At 43.3% G+C, this 17878-nt stretch overlaps 2 protein-coding genes across 3 annotated transcripts; one reads left to right on the forward strand and one right to left on the reverse strand.

Moving 5' to 3' along the window:
* The first annotated feature begins 1074 nt into the window (after positions 1-1074).
* On the forward strand, positions 1075-5667 carry gltpd2b (glycolipid transfer protein domain containing 2b). The gene is made up of 4 exons (XM_076750867.1): positions 1075-1665; positions 3743-3801; positions 3975-4156; positions 4294-5667. The coding sequence occupies exons 1-4, from the start codon at positions 1596-1598 to the stop codon at positions 4910-4912; spliced, it is 930 nt and encodes a 309-aa protein (XP_076606982.1). The 5' UTR covers positions 1075-1595; the 3' UTR covers positions 4913-5667.
* A 1235-nt stretch (positions 5668-6902) lies between these two features.
* atp1b2b (ATPase Na+/K+ transporting subunit beta 2b) lies at positions 6903-17738 on the reverse strand. 2 transcript variants are annotated; one of them, XM_076750829.1, is made up of 9 exons: positions 17608-17719; positions 17262-17415; positions 12476-12604; positions 12279-12386; positions 11875-12080; positions 11544-11603; positions 11257-11283; positions 10889-10984; positions 6903-10728 (listed from the first exon to the last, which is right to left on the reverse strand). In XM_076750829.1, the coding sequence occupies exons 2-9, from the start codon at positions 17350-17352 to the stop codon at positions 10561-10563; spliced, it is 885 nt and encodes a 294-aa protein (XP_076606944.1). In that variant the 5' UTR covers positions 17353-17415; positions 17608-17719; the 3' UTR covers positions 6903-10560. The 2 variants fall into 2 exon arrangements, with proteins under 2 accessions (XP_076606944.1, XP_076606945.1); XM_076750830.1 differs by lacking the exon at positions 11257-11283 and having other exon boundaries at positions 17262-17738.
* Between the last annotated feature and the right edge of the window lie 140 nt (positions 17739-17878).

Below are 17878 nucleotides of genomic sequence, written 5' to 3' on the forward strand. Positions count from 1 at the left end.
TGTGTGGAGTCAGTCAGTTCAAGTCTTCTGAAAGGGTCACATGTTTTCAGAGGGATTCAGTCTCCCTTTTTCAGTCGCTGCCTATTCCAGATGGGATCATCCATTGGCTGTACAGCGCATAAAGCCCCATGACTGGCTCCTCCCAACCAAGTCATTAATGCTCCTGCTTTCACTACTTTCCCGCTCCTCCACTACAAAATACCATTGTTAAGTCCCTCTCCACAAGCGCACATGTGGTTTGGCTTGAATGTGGAGTTCAATGTCTACTCACCTCCCCCCACAGAAGCAGCAGCAGCGGCAGCAGGAAACCCAGTGATAGGAACCAATCACTGGGTTTTTCCCTGATAGTGAGAATCACGGGAACAGCCTGTGCTGCATCGTCCTCCTGGTTTACTGGCACATCACAGACTTTAGACGTCAGTAATCCAGTGAATTCATGGAAAAAATTGCATTTAGGAGTCCAAAATTCCTATTAGTTGTAGAATATGAATCAGCTTTTGTATAAGACATAGTGACAAGAGAGAGGAAATTATTATTATTATTATTATTATTATTATTATTATTATTATTATTATTATTATATCTAATAGAGACTTGCTTCGTTTGCTCCCACTCTGATTTATCCAACTCTTTGTCATATCTAGCATTAGATTAGCACGCATGGACATCTTTGTGCAGTCTCAGCAAGGATAAGCTTTGTTAGACTTTGTTATTCATTGACAAACATGGATTTGGTATCTCTGTTCAGAGACTGTGTTGTTCCACAAATCAGTCAGTATGGAGGATTGCTCAAGGTTGTTCTGACTTTAACGTGTACATACATAAAGGGTGAGAGTCGTACATTTCACATCATACTCTCATTCTAACATGTCTTCAGAAATGTGTGTCAGCACTGCTCCAGTGTGTGGTGGTTGTGGTGGTGCTTCTAATGGTGTGTGTGAATGAGAGAGAGAGAGAGAGAGAGAGAGAGAGAGAGAGGAAGAAGGTGGGAGGAGGGTGGGTGGGCGGTGGTGGGAGGAGGGTAGGTGGCAGTGAGGGAAGAAGTGTTTACTCGAACTGACCAGGAATATAGCGCATATCTAGAAGATGAATCTGGAGGAAGGGGGTTATTGGCGGACAAGCTGCGTCGGCTCTGCTTTATCAGTCAGTGGCTGCGCTCAGCTGATCTCTGGACCCTCAGATTGAGCAACCCAACAAGAGACAGGCAGCTTCCAAATCAGTCAGAAACAAAGGCAGGATAGAGGAGAGCCGTGAATCTAGGAAAGTCAGTGAAAGACAAATAAAGAAAAGGCCACGGCGGGCTGAGTTGTAACAGTGTGACAGGTCAGAACAGCAGGCGTGAAGCAGAGCTAAACATTGATAGAGGGTCTTTGAGGTGTAATGGTTGAGAGAACTTTTTTATTTAGGGTTTGGGGGGAGAGTATGAAAGATTTGGGAGGACAGGGGGCGGTCAGAGGCAGGGGTCTAGTAGGGAGTAATTGTGGTGACAGCCAGTGCAAGGAGACAAGGACTCATGTGAGACACAGAGGAATTAAAATATAGACACAAAGAGAAGGAACAGAGAGGGACCGGCAGACCCAAAGCTGGAATTCAGGATGGGTGTTAAGAGCAAGGCTGCTGTAGCTATCGTAGTCCTGCTGCTGTTCCTGGGCTCCCTGTGGCTGCGTGAGTATTTCTGAGTGTGTGGGTGTGTGTGTGCACGTTGTACTATTAATCTATACAATCCCTCCCTTGTTTGAAAAGCATATGTTTCAGATCAGGAATGTGTCAGATGGTGTGGTTGCTGCAGAATCAAGCATGGTGGTCACACTACTTTCTGCTCACTCTTTTCACTCAAACTAACAACATGATAGGAAGTAGTCTATGTGTGATTTGACATATTATCTGAATGTAAGATGACAAAATGCCTTATTCTTAATCTGAGCTACTTTCACTCATGTCAGTTGAACAGTTGTCTTAAACAGAGTTGAGAATTTTTACACATGATGTTATTTTCCAGACAAAGGAATCTTTGTCTATTTGAGTGAGTCTCCCAAAATATTCAACTGCATCTTTCTTTATCTTAAAATTATAGTTTGACAGTCTAAAATGCGGCACATAAGAAGAAGCAAATAGTTCCCTGCACTGTAAGAAAATAACTTAAACGGTTCCTTTCCATTTCAAACTGGAAAGCAGTGAAACAATGTTCCACTGCGACCATGTGATCTTTTTCTCCAGCTTGGATTAAATTCTAAGATTTGAGAGACATGAGTCAGAGTGCAAAGTGAGCTGAAAGGAACAAGCAGCTCTGCCTCCACATGCAGGAGGAGCTCAGTTAGGAAACTTGCATTTAAATCTTAGTTTTGTTGTGGCAAGACTTCACATCCCTCTTATACACAATAATGAAAAAGAAAAGAAAAACACATAATACACTTTCCCCCTTGACATTTTTGGCAACATCTACAGTGGGTTAGAGCTACATACTGTATCTGACAGCAGTTAGACAGGCTCTGAGCTGAACTTGAACACTCAGTGAGGCTACCTGACAGTGACGTTGTGAGTAAGTGCTGCAGTCACACACCACATTTGCTGCTTTTGTGGCTTTTGCCTATAAGGAGGTGACTAACGTGTGGTCTGGAGGTCTGCAGGGGCCTCTGAGGGAATTCCAGGAAGTCCGAAATAAGATGAATAGTTTGACTTCAGTAAGCTGACCTCACTCAGACATGTGCCACAGTTGAACTGAACAAAGCATGCTGGGAAATTCTCATAGCTGCAACTTATCCCGCTGTGTCGTATGACAGTGGCGTGTGTATGGATCTCGTGGCCCAATGGGTTCGAAAAAGGCACAAAAGTGATTTCAGCAACCCGCACACATGATGCGCGCTGATGACGTCAGCGTTTGAGACAATCGGTTGAGTTCACAGGGTTTGCTTTGTCACAGGCTGGAATAGGTCGTAAAGGAGTAAAACTCACAATGTGCTGTCAAAAGACGGCTATTTGTCGGCTTAATGCGTGTCTTTGTGCTATTTGCTGTACAGAATGATCTTAAACCTCATGGAATTAATCAAGAATGCAGCACAAATTGAGTCAGCCTTCATAATCAGTTTCTCGTGTTAGCAACAGGAAAACACATATCTGTCACAAATGAGCCATTATGAAAGATGAAATTCTCTCAAATTAAAGCTATACACAATTGTTTTTTCTAACAAAAATATCAAATGACATTGCGAAAGCAGTTGAAGCTACTTAGAGTGACCACCTGAATCTGCAGCTCCCCTCAGCTTTATGGAGCTTAATTGTGAGTTTCAAGTCTTCTTTTAGCTGTTTTCAGTCACAACAGGACGGATCTCTAAAAACCCACCGCACACACTTGGTAGAGATGAAAAAAAGAGACTAAATATTGGAATTAAATTCTTCAGATGGACAGAGACTCAAAATGTGTAAATAAGGAACCGCTCATTAACAAGTTCACCATATCAACTTAAAAGGTGATGATATGTCAACGTGTTCACAACTTGTTTCTGCTGCCCCCAAGTGGCACAAAAAATCTGTTATTTCAGGTTTAATGTGTCCCACTGACCCATAATGCAAACCTGTACATATTTCAAAGTGTTATTAAGATGAGTTCAATGCACCAGTGCAGCTCAGAATGTCCTTGGGTTTGGAGCAGTATTATCAGAAAAAAAAATCTGTTTTCATGGGAAAGTCTCCGCAGACAAAAACTAACTGTTCTCCTGTTTCTCATTACAATGTCTCACTGCAGAGGGAGGTTTGGATTACCAGTGGGATGCTTGTTTAAAAGGTTATAACCAGCAGAATACGGTGAGTGCACAAGCAAATAACAAAGCAGTTCATCACGTACTCCATTTCCTCCGTGAGGTTGATTTTGTGAAGCAGATGGCCAATTTGAATGCGGTGAATCACTTCCGCGTTCTTTCTTTGTCCCCTGTCAATCGCCCCACACACTCACACACCTCCCATCCCCCCACTGTCAGCATCACCAGCTGCACAACAGCAGTGCGGTCGATGGGGCCGCCGAGGTCCCGCTGGTCCTGGAGGGGTGCCCTGGTCAGACCTTCCAGGTGTCACGACTGGTCTCCCACCTGCTGGCTGCACCGGCCTACACCTCCGACGTGCTGCTGCAGCCGTACCTGTCCAGCTGGGACGAGCTTGTGAGGTGAGATCATCAGATAAAGCAGGAGGACAGTGATAGTGATGAATTTACAGGCATTAGAAAGTATAAAGTGATTGGTGGTTTATGGTCTGATCTGGACTCTGTAAGATGACTCATCCTGATCTGTGTTACTCCTCCAGGTTTATGGAAGCTCTGGGTCCAATGGTGGGACTGATATCTAAAGAGATACAAAGCAAGACCTCTGTAATCCGCCAACTGGCCCTGTTGGCAGAAAAGAACCCTGAAGCAGAACTGGACCCAGATGTCCTCTCAGTAAACACTGAGAGCCCAGAGGCTGGGACAGAGAGTAATGTGAAGCCCACACAACACACTGGTGCCTACCATTCTGTGCGCTCCATGATCTCGGTGGAGCTGAACCGAGGGGTGGTGGACTTCAACCACCACACAGAGTCTGGATGCCGGACTCTTCTGCGTCTGCATCGCGCTCTGCTTTGGCTGAAGCTCTTCCTGGAGAAGCTGGCTGAGACACCGGTGACCGGCCGGCTCAGGAGCCCCTCAGAGCTGTGTCGCGAGGCCTACCAGAGCACCCTGGCCAACTACCACACCTGGTTCGTCCGCAGGGCTGCAGAGCTGGCCTTCATCGCCATGCCAGAGCGGACCTTCTTCTTCAGGCTGGTGTGCGTGGAGAACCAGGAGGAGCTGAGCGCAGTGCTGAACAAGGCGGTTCAGGCTATTGGAGAGGTTTATGACAGGACGCAGAAAGCCCTTGAAGAAAATGGCATGCTGGATTTGCCATAGAGAAGGGGACTATGAGGCTGGACACGCAGCCTCTCACATGTTTTGCACTGTCCTCATGATATTCCCGGGCACCACACTTAAAGCTACAAACAAGGTGTAAACTTCTCAAGGAAATCTATATGGACATTATTTTTTTTAGCTAAAATTCACGGGTGCTGTATTTTTCCTCTCAACCAAAGTGCTGTGTCAACAATCAACTAATACTGAAAGTTGGCTTGCTTTCTGAAGACATTCCTAATCATATTTTATGAGATCATGTGCCAACTTGTTAACACATTTATAGGGCAGCTGATAATGCATTGAGGCTGGCCAAACACAGACTGTGAATTATTTAAGCAGTTGGACACAATAACATGAACACTGCACATCCATTGCAACAACCTTCCAGTAAAAGCAGCATTAGTGAATCTTGTCATGTTCTTAAGAGAGTGTCACACTACACCAGATTGCATTGTTCATGTTTTTGTGCCCCACTCATGTGATTGATATATATATATATCTATATATTTTACATTCAAAATTCCATTGCAAATGACTGCTGTTATAATTGTAGTTATTGCTCAGTGATTTAGTATGCTACCTCAAACGGCCTGGGTCTAAATGCCTTGTAGAGCTAAAATCTGGGACCAATCTATCCTGACTGAAAACTCATTTCACAAAAAAATCAATATGTGCTGAACAAAGGACAACATGGTGCCTCAGAGTAACTGTGGTGTGAGAGTGGAGTATTAATTTCTCAGTTTTACACTGTAAGTTTTGTATCATGTTCAGATTGATTAAATCTCTCTAAAAACAGAGAATCTACTTGTGTATTTTCTGACGTACTCTTTCAGAAATGTGAGAACTTTGACATTCAAATGCCACTGAATTATTGTGTACTTTGATCCAGCACCCAGTAGAGGACCCAATTCCCTGCAACAGACTAATCTCTACTTTCATAACATCACGATGGATATAACCTGCTCTGTGTGACTCTCCCCTGGACACACTTTGTGGAAATGAACAGGCTTTTGAAGTCAAGGACAAAAGGTACATCTCTTTGTGTGGAAGAAAATTTTAGATGTTATGACTTAAATATTAGAAAAAGTCCTGATCTGAGGTGTATCAAAGGGTTGCAGATAATTCTGGATTAGAATATAGAGAATGTGTGCAACAGAGAGAATAGCAAGTGTGCAAGTATCAGACACCGGCACTACTCTTGATCAGACTATTTTAAACCCACAAATACCTCTAATGCTATGTAATCCTGGCTTTCTCCCCTTTCCTGCCCTGTGCTCTCTCTTTCTGAGGAGGAGGCAGCAAAGGAAGGAGAGCTAGGGACAGAGCCTGAAGCCACAGAGTGAGCAGGAGACAGGAGCTGGTTGAAGGTCAGCAAGCGGAAGCACACTTCAGCTGTAATCTCGTCAAGCAGTCGGCGGCAGACTGTATGAAAGCAACTCTCAAAGGAAACCAGCATCTACACATTTCTGAGCTTGGGCCGATCAATATTTCTGATTATGCGCAACTGTTGTGTTGTATTTAGAATCCAGCCAGGACTTTAATCTGTGACCTTTGGCCTGTGATGTGTTCAGGAGGGTGACGTGTCGGGGTGATATTTCCTCTCAATGCTCTATTGAAAATAAAGCGCAGAGATCCTCAGTGGTTCACTTCACACATAAGAGCCTAAGACTATCATGCCCCTTTTTTTTTTTATCTGTTTTAACCTTTCACTTATTACCCTGTACTGTTATATGGGGACAGGTTAACACTGGCGCTGTAGGCTGCGAGGATTACAGACAATGAGATTACATTAGATTATAACCAGCCGATGCTACTTTTGACGCTGGCTGTCTTCTTTCTCCGTCTCCTACAAAGGCCTTAACACATTAGACTACATTCACAACAGGCCATGATGAAAGGATCCACACTGGGATCATGGCAATGAATAATAAATCCCTTCTCTCATCCTATAATGACACCAGACAAATAAATTGAAAGAAGTGAGTCTGAGTTCCCTTCAATGACATTTATTTATTTCTCTATCTTGGTTTGCAGTAAACATGAGCAAAAATATACATACAGTAAGAGCATAAAATAAAGATCATCCAGAATAGAATTATCATCCCTTTGGGTGAGAGTATCTCAACAACTTTCATGGATTTCTTTCTTGACCTATCCTTTGACCATGGTCTTAGGCAATAGTAGGATTTAAGACGAGGGGGCTCGGTGGGGGTATGAGGTTTGCTGAGATGTTTCCTCATTTGAAAGCTAACACACTCTCTCTCTGACGTTTGCACTGGGCCTTGTTTTAGTTTAGTCCTCAATCGTTTCTGAAGGTTTTGAGCTTGAAAGTTCTCTGAAAGCTGCTCACTCAGACGTATTCACTGCATTACCGATTTACTTTTAATGACTTCATTCAGACACAGCAGAGCCCGGTGTTCAGAGAACTTTCACCCCAAGCTTCACAAGCCCAATTTAAGAACGTGGAAAGGACTCATACAAGAACAAAAAAAATGTCTCTCAATAAAAAACAAAAACCTGTCCGACCAAGCTGTTAACATTTTGCCATTCGTTGAGTTAAATGATGAAAACCTGCCAGATCGCTCCCATGACATGATACAATCCAGGCTTATACATTCTCTACTCTTTACAACAAAATAGCAATAAAAATACTCTTTTATAAACAAAACACTACTTTTCATACTCTTCCATCATGGTGATGCACTCCGGCAAATTTGCCTGAATGCAATTATCCATACGCTCTTCCCTTTTTCTTTCTTGCTCTTGATGATACACGTTGCACCGACTTTGTTGCAGCCTTTCCAATAAATACATCATACAGCCACAGAGGAAATAAATATATTGCTTTTTGAGGACATCTCCAAATTATCACAGAAAAAAAAGAAAACAGATAAATGGAGATAATAGGAAAAAACATTCTGACACTGGGGGAGCAACACTGTCTGTCCACCAGGAGGCACTGTTATTTTGAAGTGACACATGTTCCTTTTGTGCGTATTATTATTATATAAGAGTATGCCTTCTCACAACACTGGGTGTTTAGCATGAGATCCTTACTCTGCTGCTGAGGATGTGTCAGTGCTGCACAAAGAAATAAAACTGAAACTGTCATGGAGATCTTTGGTTGAAGAGCTAATCTTCACATGCACATGAGTCAAACAAGAATGTCCAATTAAAGGATGAAGCAACACATTCTATTCAGCTATGTTGTGATTTAAAGGGGCTTTGATTGATTTAGTAATGACTGGGGGAAAACAGGATTGGACGGATTGAGGGGAAAACTGAGAAATGAATGAAGCTCGCTTTATCCATTTTGAGCACGCTGACAGTGAATCAGCCGTTTGACACAAGGAGGAGGAGCGACAAAGTAGGGTAAAGAAGTTCAGCGTGCCTGCTCTGGATTAGTTGACCAGATTAAGAGATTACAGTGAAATTAAGTAACTGTTGCGGAAATGCCAGGAGACATGCATGTGAACTGGTTAGCGGACTGTCAAAAAGAAAAAGAAAAAGCAAAGAAAGCCTCAAATGACTGTTGGTGGCTGTCAGAGCACATCCTTGATTATTAATAATCCCTCGTTAAGAAATCAGAAAATCAAATTAGATCTAATTGTCTTTCTTTATCACGTCTGGATCAGATAATGGGGTCCTTTGGACCAGGGCGAGATATTTGCGAGCACATTGAGAAACGCGGTGGAACCGAGCCAGACCTTAAACATGAGCGAACAGCGGCTTGTGTTCCACATTTGCTGCGATGACATGGCAGGATCACAGCTGCTTTGGTACAGTTTTGTAGCTAACGTGTCCGGTTTTAACCTCGCAGATTTCTCCAGCTAAATATCTGCAGGTGTTTCTGACAGCGTCGTGTGTGCTGCACAATGACAGCAAGCCAACAGCTCCAGCACCAAATTCAGGCCTGATCTGTGATTTGTTTTTCGAGAGAGTGGTTGTTCAAACTGGTTGTCAAGTTACTGCAGTGACGTTGCCTTCAGACTGATTCGGTGGAGAATACAACAACAAAGAACTAATTAAATGAAAAAATATCATTTTCTATGTGGTTGAGGAAGCAGATGTCCTGTTCCATTTCCTAAAGGCCTATAAAACAAAACTCCGACGCACTAACGACTCACATATATTCAAGACTCTAGTCACCTTTAAAATAATATGTTTACTGTACATTTTGATATCCTGGATGAGTATTTTAGAGGATGATAATGGATATGAATGCAACAAAGGGAACAAACACAAACTTTCTACGTCATTTTTCCTCCAAAAATGTACAGTAATTAAATCAACTCACCAAAAAAAAAAGCACACTTCCAGTGCAAATCAATACAAAACATGAAAACAGCATCTATTTCTGATACATGAGATAGATGCAACACACGCAAAAAAAACCTCTAAATATCTATGCGTAAATTAGTTACAAATTGAGAAAATGGCTGTTGGTTTAACTTGAGGAATGAAATGACACAGAGAGAGGGAGCGTAACGCTGTTGCGCAGCAGGAGGATCGTTTTTGCTGTTTTCATTTGATATCCAGACGGATGTTTGGGAACCTGGAAGCTAAAATTCCTTTCAGCCGCTGACAGACTGAGAGCTTTGAGGGCAAATTATATCATGTTGTGCTGTCTGAAACATGACTGTTTTACTGTCGCCTGTCGTAATTCATCTGGCATTCCAAATGTGAATCGCTTTCTAAGCTGCCCTCAGGTCAAACAGCCAGTGTGAATATCAAATGATCATTTCATGTATGGTCCCTCTTGACTGAAGAACAGACCCAAGCATTCATAATCTACGCCACTTAATGAATATTGCACATTGCATGCAACTTCCCGACCTACAGTATGAAATGGGAGCAGTGAATGGAACACACACGCAAACGCGCACACACACACATGCACACACTCTTAAAGGTTTTGCCCTCTGCTGCTGGAGATGGCTATGTTACTGCACGTTATTGAAACACACAAACTAGCTGTGCGTGAGGTTTAGTAGATTAGAGTGGGGTCCCTCCTGGTGGCCAGTGGCTTAACATAACCTTACTTCACACTTAGCAGAGAGGTGGGACACAGGGGCCTCCTGCCCTCATAGCACACTAAAGACAATACACACATGCAAAATGGCGTCATCTCTGCATCCATCCATCAAGATATATGCAAGTCTGTTGGATTATTCTTTTAAGTGCAACAAAATAGACGTACTGATATAAGGTTATGATACCGTATAAATACTGGAGATATACACATTTTGTATTGTAACTTGTGTATATTCATATATAGAGGGATTCTCTATAAGGAGGCAGCAGGAGGGGAGCAGCAATAACGTGGTAATGTTGCTGATCCTTGCAAACTTTGAAAACACATGTTCACATCCTTTACATCCCCTAGTTTGTCATGCAGTATAAATAGACGTCACCTCAAACTAATTTACAGAAAAGAAATTTGTCCCAAAGCTCACAGACAGAAATAATGACAGGATTGCCACCCTTTTACTCTTGCCTCATCTCATCACACGACTAGACAAACAATTTCCCCCCAAATATCTGGGGGTTGTAAACAATTCCTACAAAGGGTGTGAATGCTGAGATTTGTTTCTGTGTATGTGCAATGTTGCAGAGAATGAAGGTTTTGAGGAGAGGAAAAGGTAAACCTAGTTATGAGTGTTGATCCTCAGCTTGAAAGACACTCTTCCAGCAAACTTGTCCCTTTCACTTCCGATGGGAATGTTGTTGGCGTTGATCTTGCACTCGATGTTGACATCTTGATTGGCAGTAACATTAAGGAACTTGACGGCAACCAAAGGCTGAGAGTAGTTCACCTGCAAAAACAGATCCAGGGACGTCTTAACACGGAAGCTTATGTATTCTGCCAGGTACGTCTTGTATAAACTGTCTGGAGATGTATTACGCAAGCTGCTCGCTTATTAACAGCAATGCTTACCAATTGAAGTCACACTTGGATTTAAGAGACAGCCTTACCTGAGCTTTCTTGCCATAATAAGGGTAATACATAAGGTTGAAAGTGCCATTTGGAGGGAAGTACACCAGTTCTCCAATTTTGTCAGAGTCTTCTCTCTGAGGGGGTGAAACAACTTCATCAGTTACAGTCTGAAAGATCCCTTCATATGTGTAGTAGGAGAGGAGGAGGTGAGCATCATTAATCTCCTTCTTTTCTCTAAATCTCATTTCCTAACATGCCTACACTCTACTTCAGGAACTATTTAAGGAAAAATACCTCACCTTGATGCACACGCAGTAAATAAACATATAACTACAATCTACGCAATGATTACACATGTTTAGACATAATCTTAAGTCTAAAGACACAGATTCTGCTCTCTTCTTACCCATTCATTTTTGCCAACTTTGTATCTCTGAGAGTGGGCAAAGTAATGGAACACAGAGGGAAAAAGAACAAAGAGGAGGCCGGCAACAAAGACAGGTGGTGTAAGTGACAAAGTGACATGTAATAGAGATCTGATAGATGAAACAATACAAACGCAGACATCAAAGGGAAAGGAGATGAGCGATAGGTGGCATATTGCAGATTAGAGTGAGACACAATGGCTATGAATGGGCTGAAATCCAAACTGTTATGCTGAGCCTTTCATTATGGAAGACAAAAAGGGATTACCTTTGCACCACAGGTGACATAGGGAGCCTGTCCATTCTTTCCTGGCAGCATCCCAATCACCTGGTGAGGCACAGAAGACAAAACATCTCCAGCAGCATTCCCATGTCTCTCTCATTCAAACACAGGAGTGGAAAAAAAAAATCAGCTTTAAAATTGCTATAAAATATCCCAGAAATCAGCGATAAATCAGATAATCTTGATGCTGGCTTTCTTTTTTTTTTTTTTTTTTTTTCGCTGGGATAATCTTTCCCTCATTCCCAACCAGTTTCATTTTCTCAGTCACTCCATGTCTCCTAGCAACACCATCCCCTTCCCTCTTTCTCTTTCATACCCGATTCAGCTTGATGATGATGCACGGCTTGCCCTCCTGGTATCCATAGTAACGGTCACCCATTCCAGAGCAGTCCTCCAGAATGGTGCGGTTGAACTGACAGGAACGCTTCGGGTTGTTCTTCACGTCGCCGCTGTCCTCCTGCAGGAAGTACTGGTCTGGGGTGCACTCGTCGTTTTTCTGGGCCTGCACGGAGTTGTTGTAGGCTGCAGGGGTGAGAGCGTTGGGGGTTTAGTTTGTTTGCAAGGGCTTATGACTCAACTAAAACCCTGGCGCAGGGCAATCTCCTACCCGCTGACTGTAAAGGAATTATCTCTTATTAGGTAAAAACAATTCATTCTCGATGGTAGGATAATCCCCAGCAGTAAGCTTTTTTAGTCACTGTACAAGAGAGCCAGACTTACGTGCCAGGAACCTGTCCAGGGCCTGAGCGTACATGTCCCAGCTCTCGGTGTTCTGGATGTTATAGACAATCTCATAGGTCTCGTCTGCTTTGGGTCTAATCACCATGCCTGTGAGTGACAGAGAGAGCAGGGAGTTCAAGACGCCGCGGCACAGAGCGTGACCAGCGTTCAGCAGCTTGTGTCATTAGTCACTGCACCTGGTGTGGAGAGCCTGTCCTGCCAGGTGGGTTTGTGGTCGTCCAGGGTCTGCAGCATGACGTACATGGTGAGTGCGAACAAGCCGGCCAGGAAGATGTAGAAAATTACATAGAAGAGAAGAATAAGACCTGCAGGCAAAGGAGAGAGAAGAGAATCAAGTGTGTGTAACACAAATGAGAAAAAGAGTGCGGTCACAGAGGTTCTACATCAAATTATTCAGTTTGATAGACCTTATGTACATTTTAAAGAGACATTTTGAAGGGAAATTATGCAAATGTAAAACATTAAGCAGATATTTCTGATTTCATGTAACACTGTACACATGAAACTGAAAAACTGAAAAACTGAAATGCTAGAAATAAACAGGCCTCACAAATCCTGTGTTCATATTTGAAGGCATGATCAAGCCGATGTGGCTAGTTGGTAGCTACTGACCAAAACAGCTAAGCTAACTAGTGCCCCTGCTAAAACCAAGAAGACATTTTTTTTTTCTTCAAATTGTTAGCTTATTGCATGATTTTAGAAAAGCTGCTTTACACATAATATCATGTTTTCACTCATATTAACATACTTGGTTTATCGTCTATATTCATATCTGTAGCTGAGAAACAAAGTCTTCATTTCACTTTCATTCAATCAGTTCAGTTCAATTGCATTTTTAAACCCATACGAAAAGGGCCGTTGCAGTAACTAGCATGCACTGTCTCACAACAAATGGCAATGTATTGAAATAAAAATTAATTGAGAACACAGTTTAACTAAGCAGCACACAAACAAGCATGCTGTTATTTCCACATGCTCTTGCCAGAGAAGCAGTACAGGCAACACCCCTGCCCTTATGATTCGACTTGATCAAACAATGTGGATATTTAAAAAATCTCAGTACTGAACATGATGTTATGGGGAGGTTCTCAGTTCTGCATCATGTCTGAAGATAACATAATTTCACCTGTGTTTACATGTAAACAGATGCATGAGCTTAGTGCAGACCCAGTCTTAACGATTTTCACCCTTTTTTTTTCCTTTGCAATGATTGCTGTATCCAGACTTCCGCGGCATTGAGCTGGTGGCTGTGCATTACAATAGAAGGCTTTTGATTTATGCATGAAGGCTACATTTGACAGACATCTGCACCCTTAGTTAAGTACAATCCATTTCATAATTACCATGATGCACAAACATGCTTTTAAGTATGAATAATCTTACATCTGAATTGATGATGGAATCACTTTTGATAAAATGCTGTGGCTGTGTTATGTCTGTGTGACCACTTTCTGACCAAACATGTTCACGGGAGGCCAGTTAATCCTCATTAAACTCATTCCATCTGCAACATCTGCCTCTTTGTCTCACTCACTCATGAACAACCCTCCATTAAACACTTAAAATACCATTAACTGCACAACATGGTCCAAATATGGTTACTTTTATCAATTAATGGGCAAAACATACACCATATGTTTACTTTTCTCACATTCTTGCACTCATTTGACTCCATCAGAACTGTGGTCTGTCTCTAAGCCTGAAATGGCCTTAATTAAACAGGACTGAATGGCCACTCTCTGAGCAATTTCATTAAAGAGTTGCCCTGTCCACAGAGGGAGAGGGACGATGACAGAGGGGGATACAGGAGGAGGGAGAACCAGGACCCCTGGAGACTAGGCCACAGGGTCAGGAGATTACAGGCCATCATAGAGTAGCTCTACTTCATTAACAGTGTAAGAACACCACAGTGATGGTGATACATTGGACAGCGAGTAGAGCTGCGACTAATGATTATTTTTCTCCTTCATATATGTTTTCTTTCAGATAAATGTAAAATTTTGGCTTTTGTGAAGCCAATATTGCTTATTAATTTTCTTGTTTTTAATTAACATTACCACGAAAAAAAAAACAAAAAAAAACGTTCCACTGTCACTGTTGCATTAGATTCAGTGCACAGATGTTCGATGAAGAGTGTCAGTCAACACACGTGGAATTATCAAATACCTTTGAAGCAGCTGTTTGCTCCCACCTCGGGCATTCCTGTCTACATCGAGAGCAGGAAAACAAAAATAGCATTTTCTCTGACACATCCCTCATTTTAATCAACACCTGAGGCCTGCACTGGGTAGCAACTGAGTGCCCTGACCCTGCGCCTCTGCTGGATGGCCCCCAGCATGGAGCTCTTCCACTCTGTCAGCAGTGCTGATAGCGCTGCATCTGCCTCCCCACACAGCCAGGCTTATAACAAAATGTCAAGGGGAAGCTGCTCTACGGGGGGGCGACTACAGAGGGGTCTCCTGAAGATTTAGAGCTTTACTGTGTGTTTGTGCGTGTGTGTGTGTGTTTTGCATGTGGAGTTCCTAGAGTTCCTTCCTTCCTATGGGAGGTGAAATGAATGAATGGTTGAGTGAGATGGCAGAGAGCATCCCGTCTGTTGCATGGAAAAGGTCCAAGCTGAGTCATTAAATATATACAGAGTCAGCTCTCTGGGCCCCGGACCAAGCCGGAGGCACTACAGCAAGAGAGGCATCAGAGATAAGATGCGACAAAACAAAGTGCTTAAGTGTTTTTTTTCTGTCATCCAGAGGGGTTGACGTGCTAACCACGAATATGACACCACCCGGGGGACACTGGCTGCGCACACGTGCACGCAGGTTGGAGCGTGCAGGCAGGGTGGCTTCCCCCCCGGCAAAGAGGGTGTTAGGTATACAGCGTGCCCTCTCAGCTCGCGCCGATGATGGACGGTGAAGCATCTCTCTTTCACCCTTCGTTTTGTTTGTGGACGGCAGTTGAAAGCGAAGAACAAAAGGCCAGGGTGGGATGGTCCAGCATCCTGTTCTTTCTTCAGCCATAATGGCAGGAGGTGTCGCTTTTCTTTCAGAATTAATTAGGAGGACACGCTGCAAAATTGCTTTGTAAACTGGTGATCAAACAGACCTCTAAGCTAAAAATGAAATGTTCTAGAGGACAAAAAAAAATCAATATCTTGGAGCTGTGGTTCTTTTAATCAAACCATTAATTATCTTGTATATGATCTGCAATCTTACACTAAGACCAGCATCGTGGTTTTGTTTCCTGTTCGGCCCTTTGAGGCTGTTTTCCGATGTTTCAGTCAGAGCCTTTTGTTGTTTTTTTGGAAGTGGGAGGTGCAGGACACTTAATTAGTCCTATTTTAAATAGAGGCGGTTGTTGGACCTTGTTTGCCTGGTGTCAGCTGGTGGCAATGTAACATCAAAATTGCAGGACTGTTCTACTTTGTCAAGGCTATTTCCATATCATTACAGCTCTTTGCACAAAGCAGAACACACAGGGAAGTGTTCTGTGTTTCATCCTCAAAGAAGCCTTTGATCTAATGCTCTGAACATACATTATTCTGCATAATTATAAGTGTGAACAACAAATTTGCTTTCTAAAGAGATTGGAAACCTGACTAGGGTGTTTTCTCAGCACATGCTGACATAAGTGGGTATAGGAAATGGATGGCTGGACTGTAGATCAGTGTGTGCGTCATTAGGAGAATGAGAAAGTGCGAAGGTGAAATGCCAAGTTTAGCAGACCTACATGTAGTGACAAACTCCAGAAATAGCCTAATTAACAAGCCTTAGAGAGCACAGCTTAAAAAGGCCACCAGACCTTAAAGCACCTGGGACGCATTGAGCTGGATTAAGTCGTACACTGCGGGGGGATTCAGGCAAAGGAAGATACAGTCAATGATTCCCTACTCTGCACGAAAAGCACAATGTCCATTCATGAAACATAAAATCACAGAAATACCACTAGAAATAAAATCACTTTCAGCATTATTCCAACCACAAACACTGCTGCCACTGAGATCACATCCTGGAGAAAAGATCAAAAACAATCCAAGTTCCTGAAAGTGATTTACTTCTCTGCATCCTATGCGCTGAATTGATACCTTCCTTATCAGCCAATGAAGCCATTAGATTAGGATTAAATCCCTCACTGATTTACACTCACTGGGAGGGGCCGGGTTGGAGGTGATACAAATAGCATTTGGCCCTCGGCTTTACCCAGATTAAAACGCTCCAATGTCATTAGAACAGAGCCATATGCGCCCTATCATTTCATGAATCTTTGAAATAGTTGCAGGCTGGTTGTGTGGCAGAAGCGAGGACCATATATGGCATTACTCCTGTTACACAGAGGCTGGGATTGGATTTTCCTTCAAAATCTCAGTGGGGAAATGCCTGAAAATGAATGACATCATGTTGAACGCTCATTAGATTAAGCTGCAGGCAAAAAACCCCATTTCTGCTTAACTTCGGTAGCCCCTCTCCCTGTGAGGAGTCTTCTCTGCAGCAGAATTCATCCTCCAGCTCTCTAAAGCTCTCTGCACACACAGGAGCTGATGACATGCACCTTGCAACAGAGTGGAACCTGTTTCAGCAATGCTGCAGTAATCTGGCTAATTCAAATGTAAAGTAAGACCATATGCCTCCACCTGTATGCAAAGCGCACTGCGGAGGGAAAGCGGTGCCATAAATTAATAAATAAATAATCATTAAAAAATAAATAAAGAGGCCGGGGGAATTTTCCCCGGCCGGCTTCCACAGGAGCGGTGCCGCATTCACATTTTAGCAGCACACAGTAATGGACCTTTCATCTCATCACCTGAACACTGACCATCAGGTTAAAACTGATCATCATAGTTACACACGAAGGATGCTCCTGACGCACCATGTCGAACCTTTAGGAAAGCTTTAGGAGACTATGACAGAGACCTGTTACGGAGCCCAGGGACCGCGTTTGCTGCATTGCTGTGGCTGGACGGCTACTCACCCCAGCTGCTCGCCGTCCTGCCCAGAAACTCCCTCGTCCTCGGGTTCCATATAAACTCCTTCCACTCGCCTTTTTCTCCATCCTTTGCCATTTTGTCATACAAGTTCGGACCCCAAGCCTCTAATAAACGCGCCCTGATGCAATGCGCGCCCGGCTGGAACAATTAGCCAGACAGCAGAGAGGGGGAGAGGGGTGAGGGAGAGAGAGAGAGAGAGAGAGAGAGAGAGAGAGAGAGAGAGAGAGAGAGAGAGACCTACTGTACCTCAGCTGCTATGGGAAGAAGAGAGCAATTAAACAAGTCTACTCAGACGCACAAATGAATTAGAATTAAAGTTAAGACACTTGCTTATCTAATATCTGCAGAATGGCAGGTAAGAGGCAGCGACCCTCCACTCAGCACAGACCTAATAAGTGCCCTCCCCCCCAGCTCTTGTCTGCATGCCGCAGAGTATTGATGAGTGGTGCAGAAATCTAGTGATACTGCGGTAAAGCGCTCCCTCCGCCTCCCTCTCTACATCCCCCCTCCCCACCAACCACCTCCTCCCCCTCCTCCTCCTCCTCCTCCTTCATCCCCAGCAGAGCTGCTCCCGCCTCCTCTTCCAGGATGGCCAATCGCC

The sequence above is a fragment of the Chaetodon auriga genome, chromosome 15 (assembly GCF_051107435.1).
Source record: "Chaetodon auriga isolate fChaAug3 chromosome 15, fChaAug3.hap1, whole genome shotgun sequence".
Classification (NCBI taxonomy): domain Eukaryota; kingdom Metazoa; phylum Chordata; class Actinopteri; order Chaetodontiformes; family Chaetodontidae; genus Chaetodon; species Chaetodon auriga.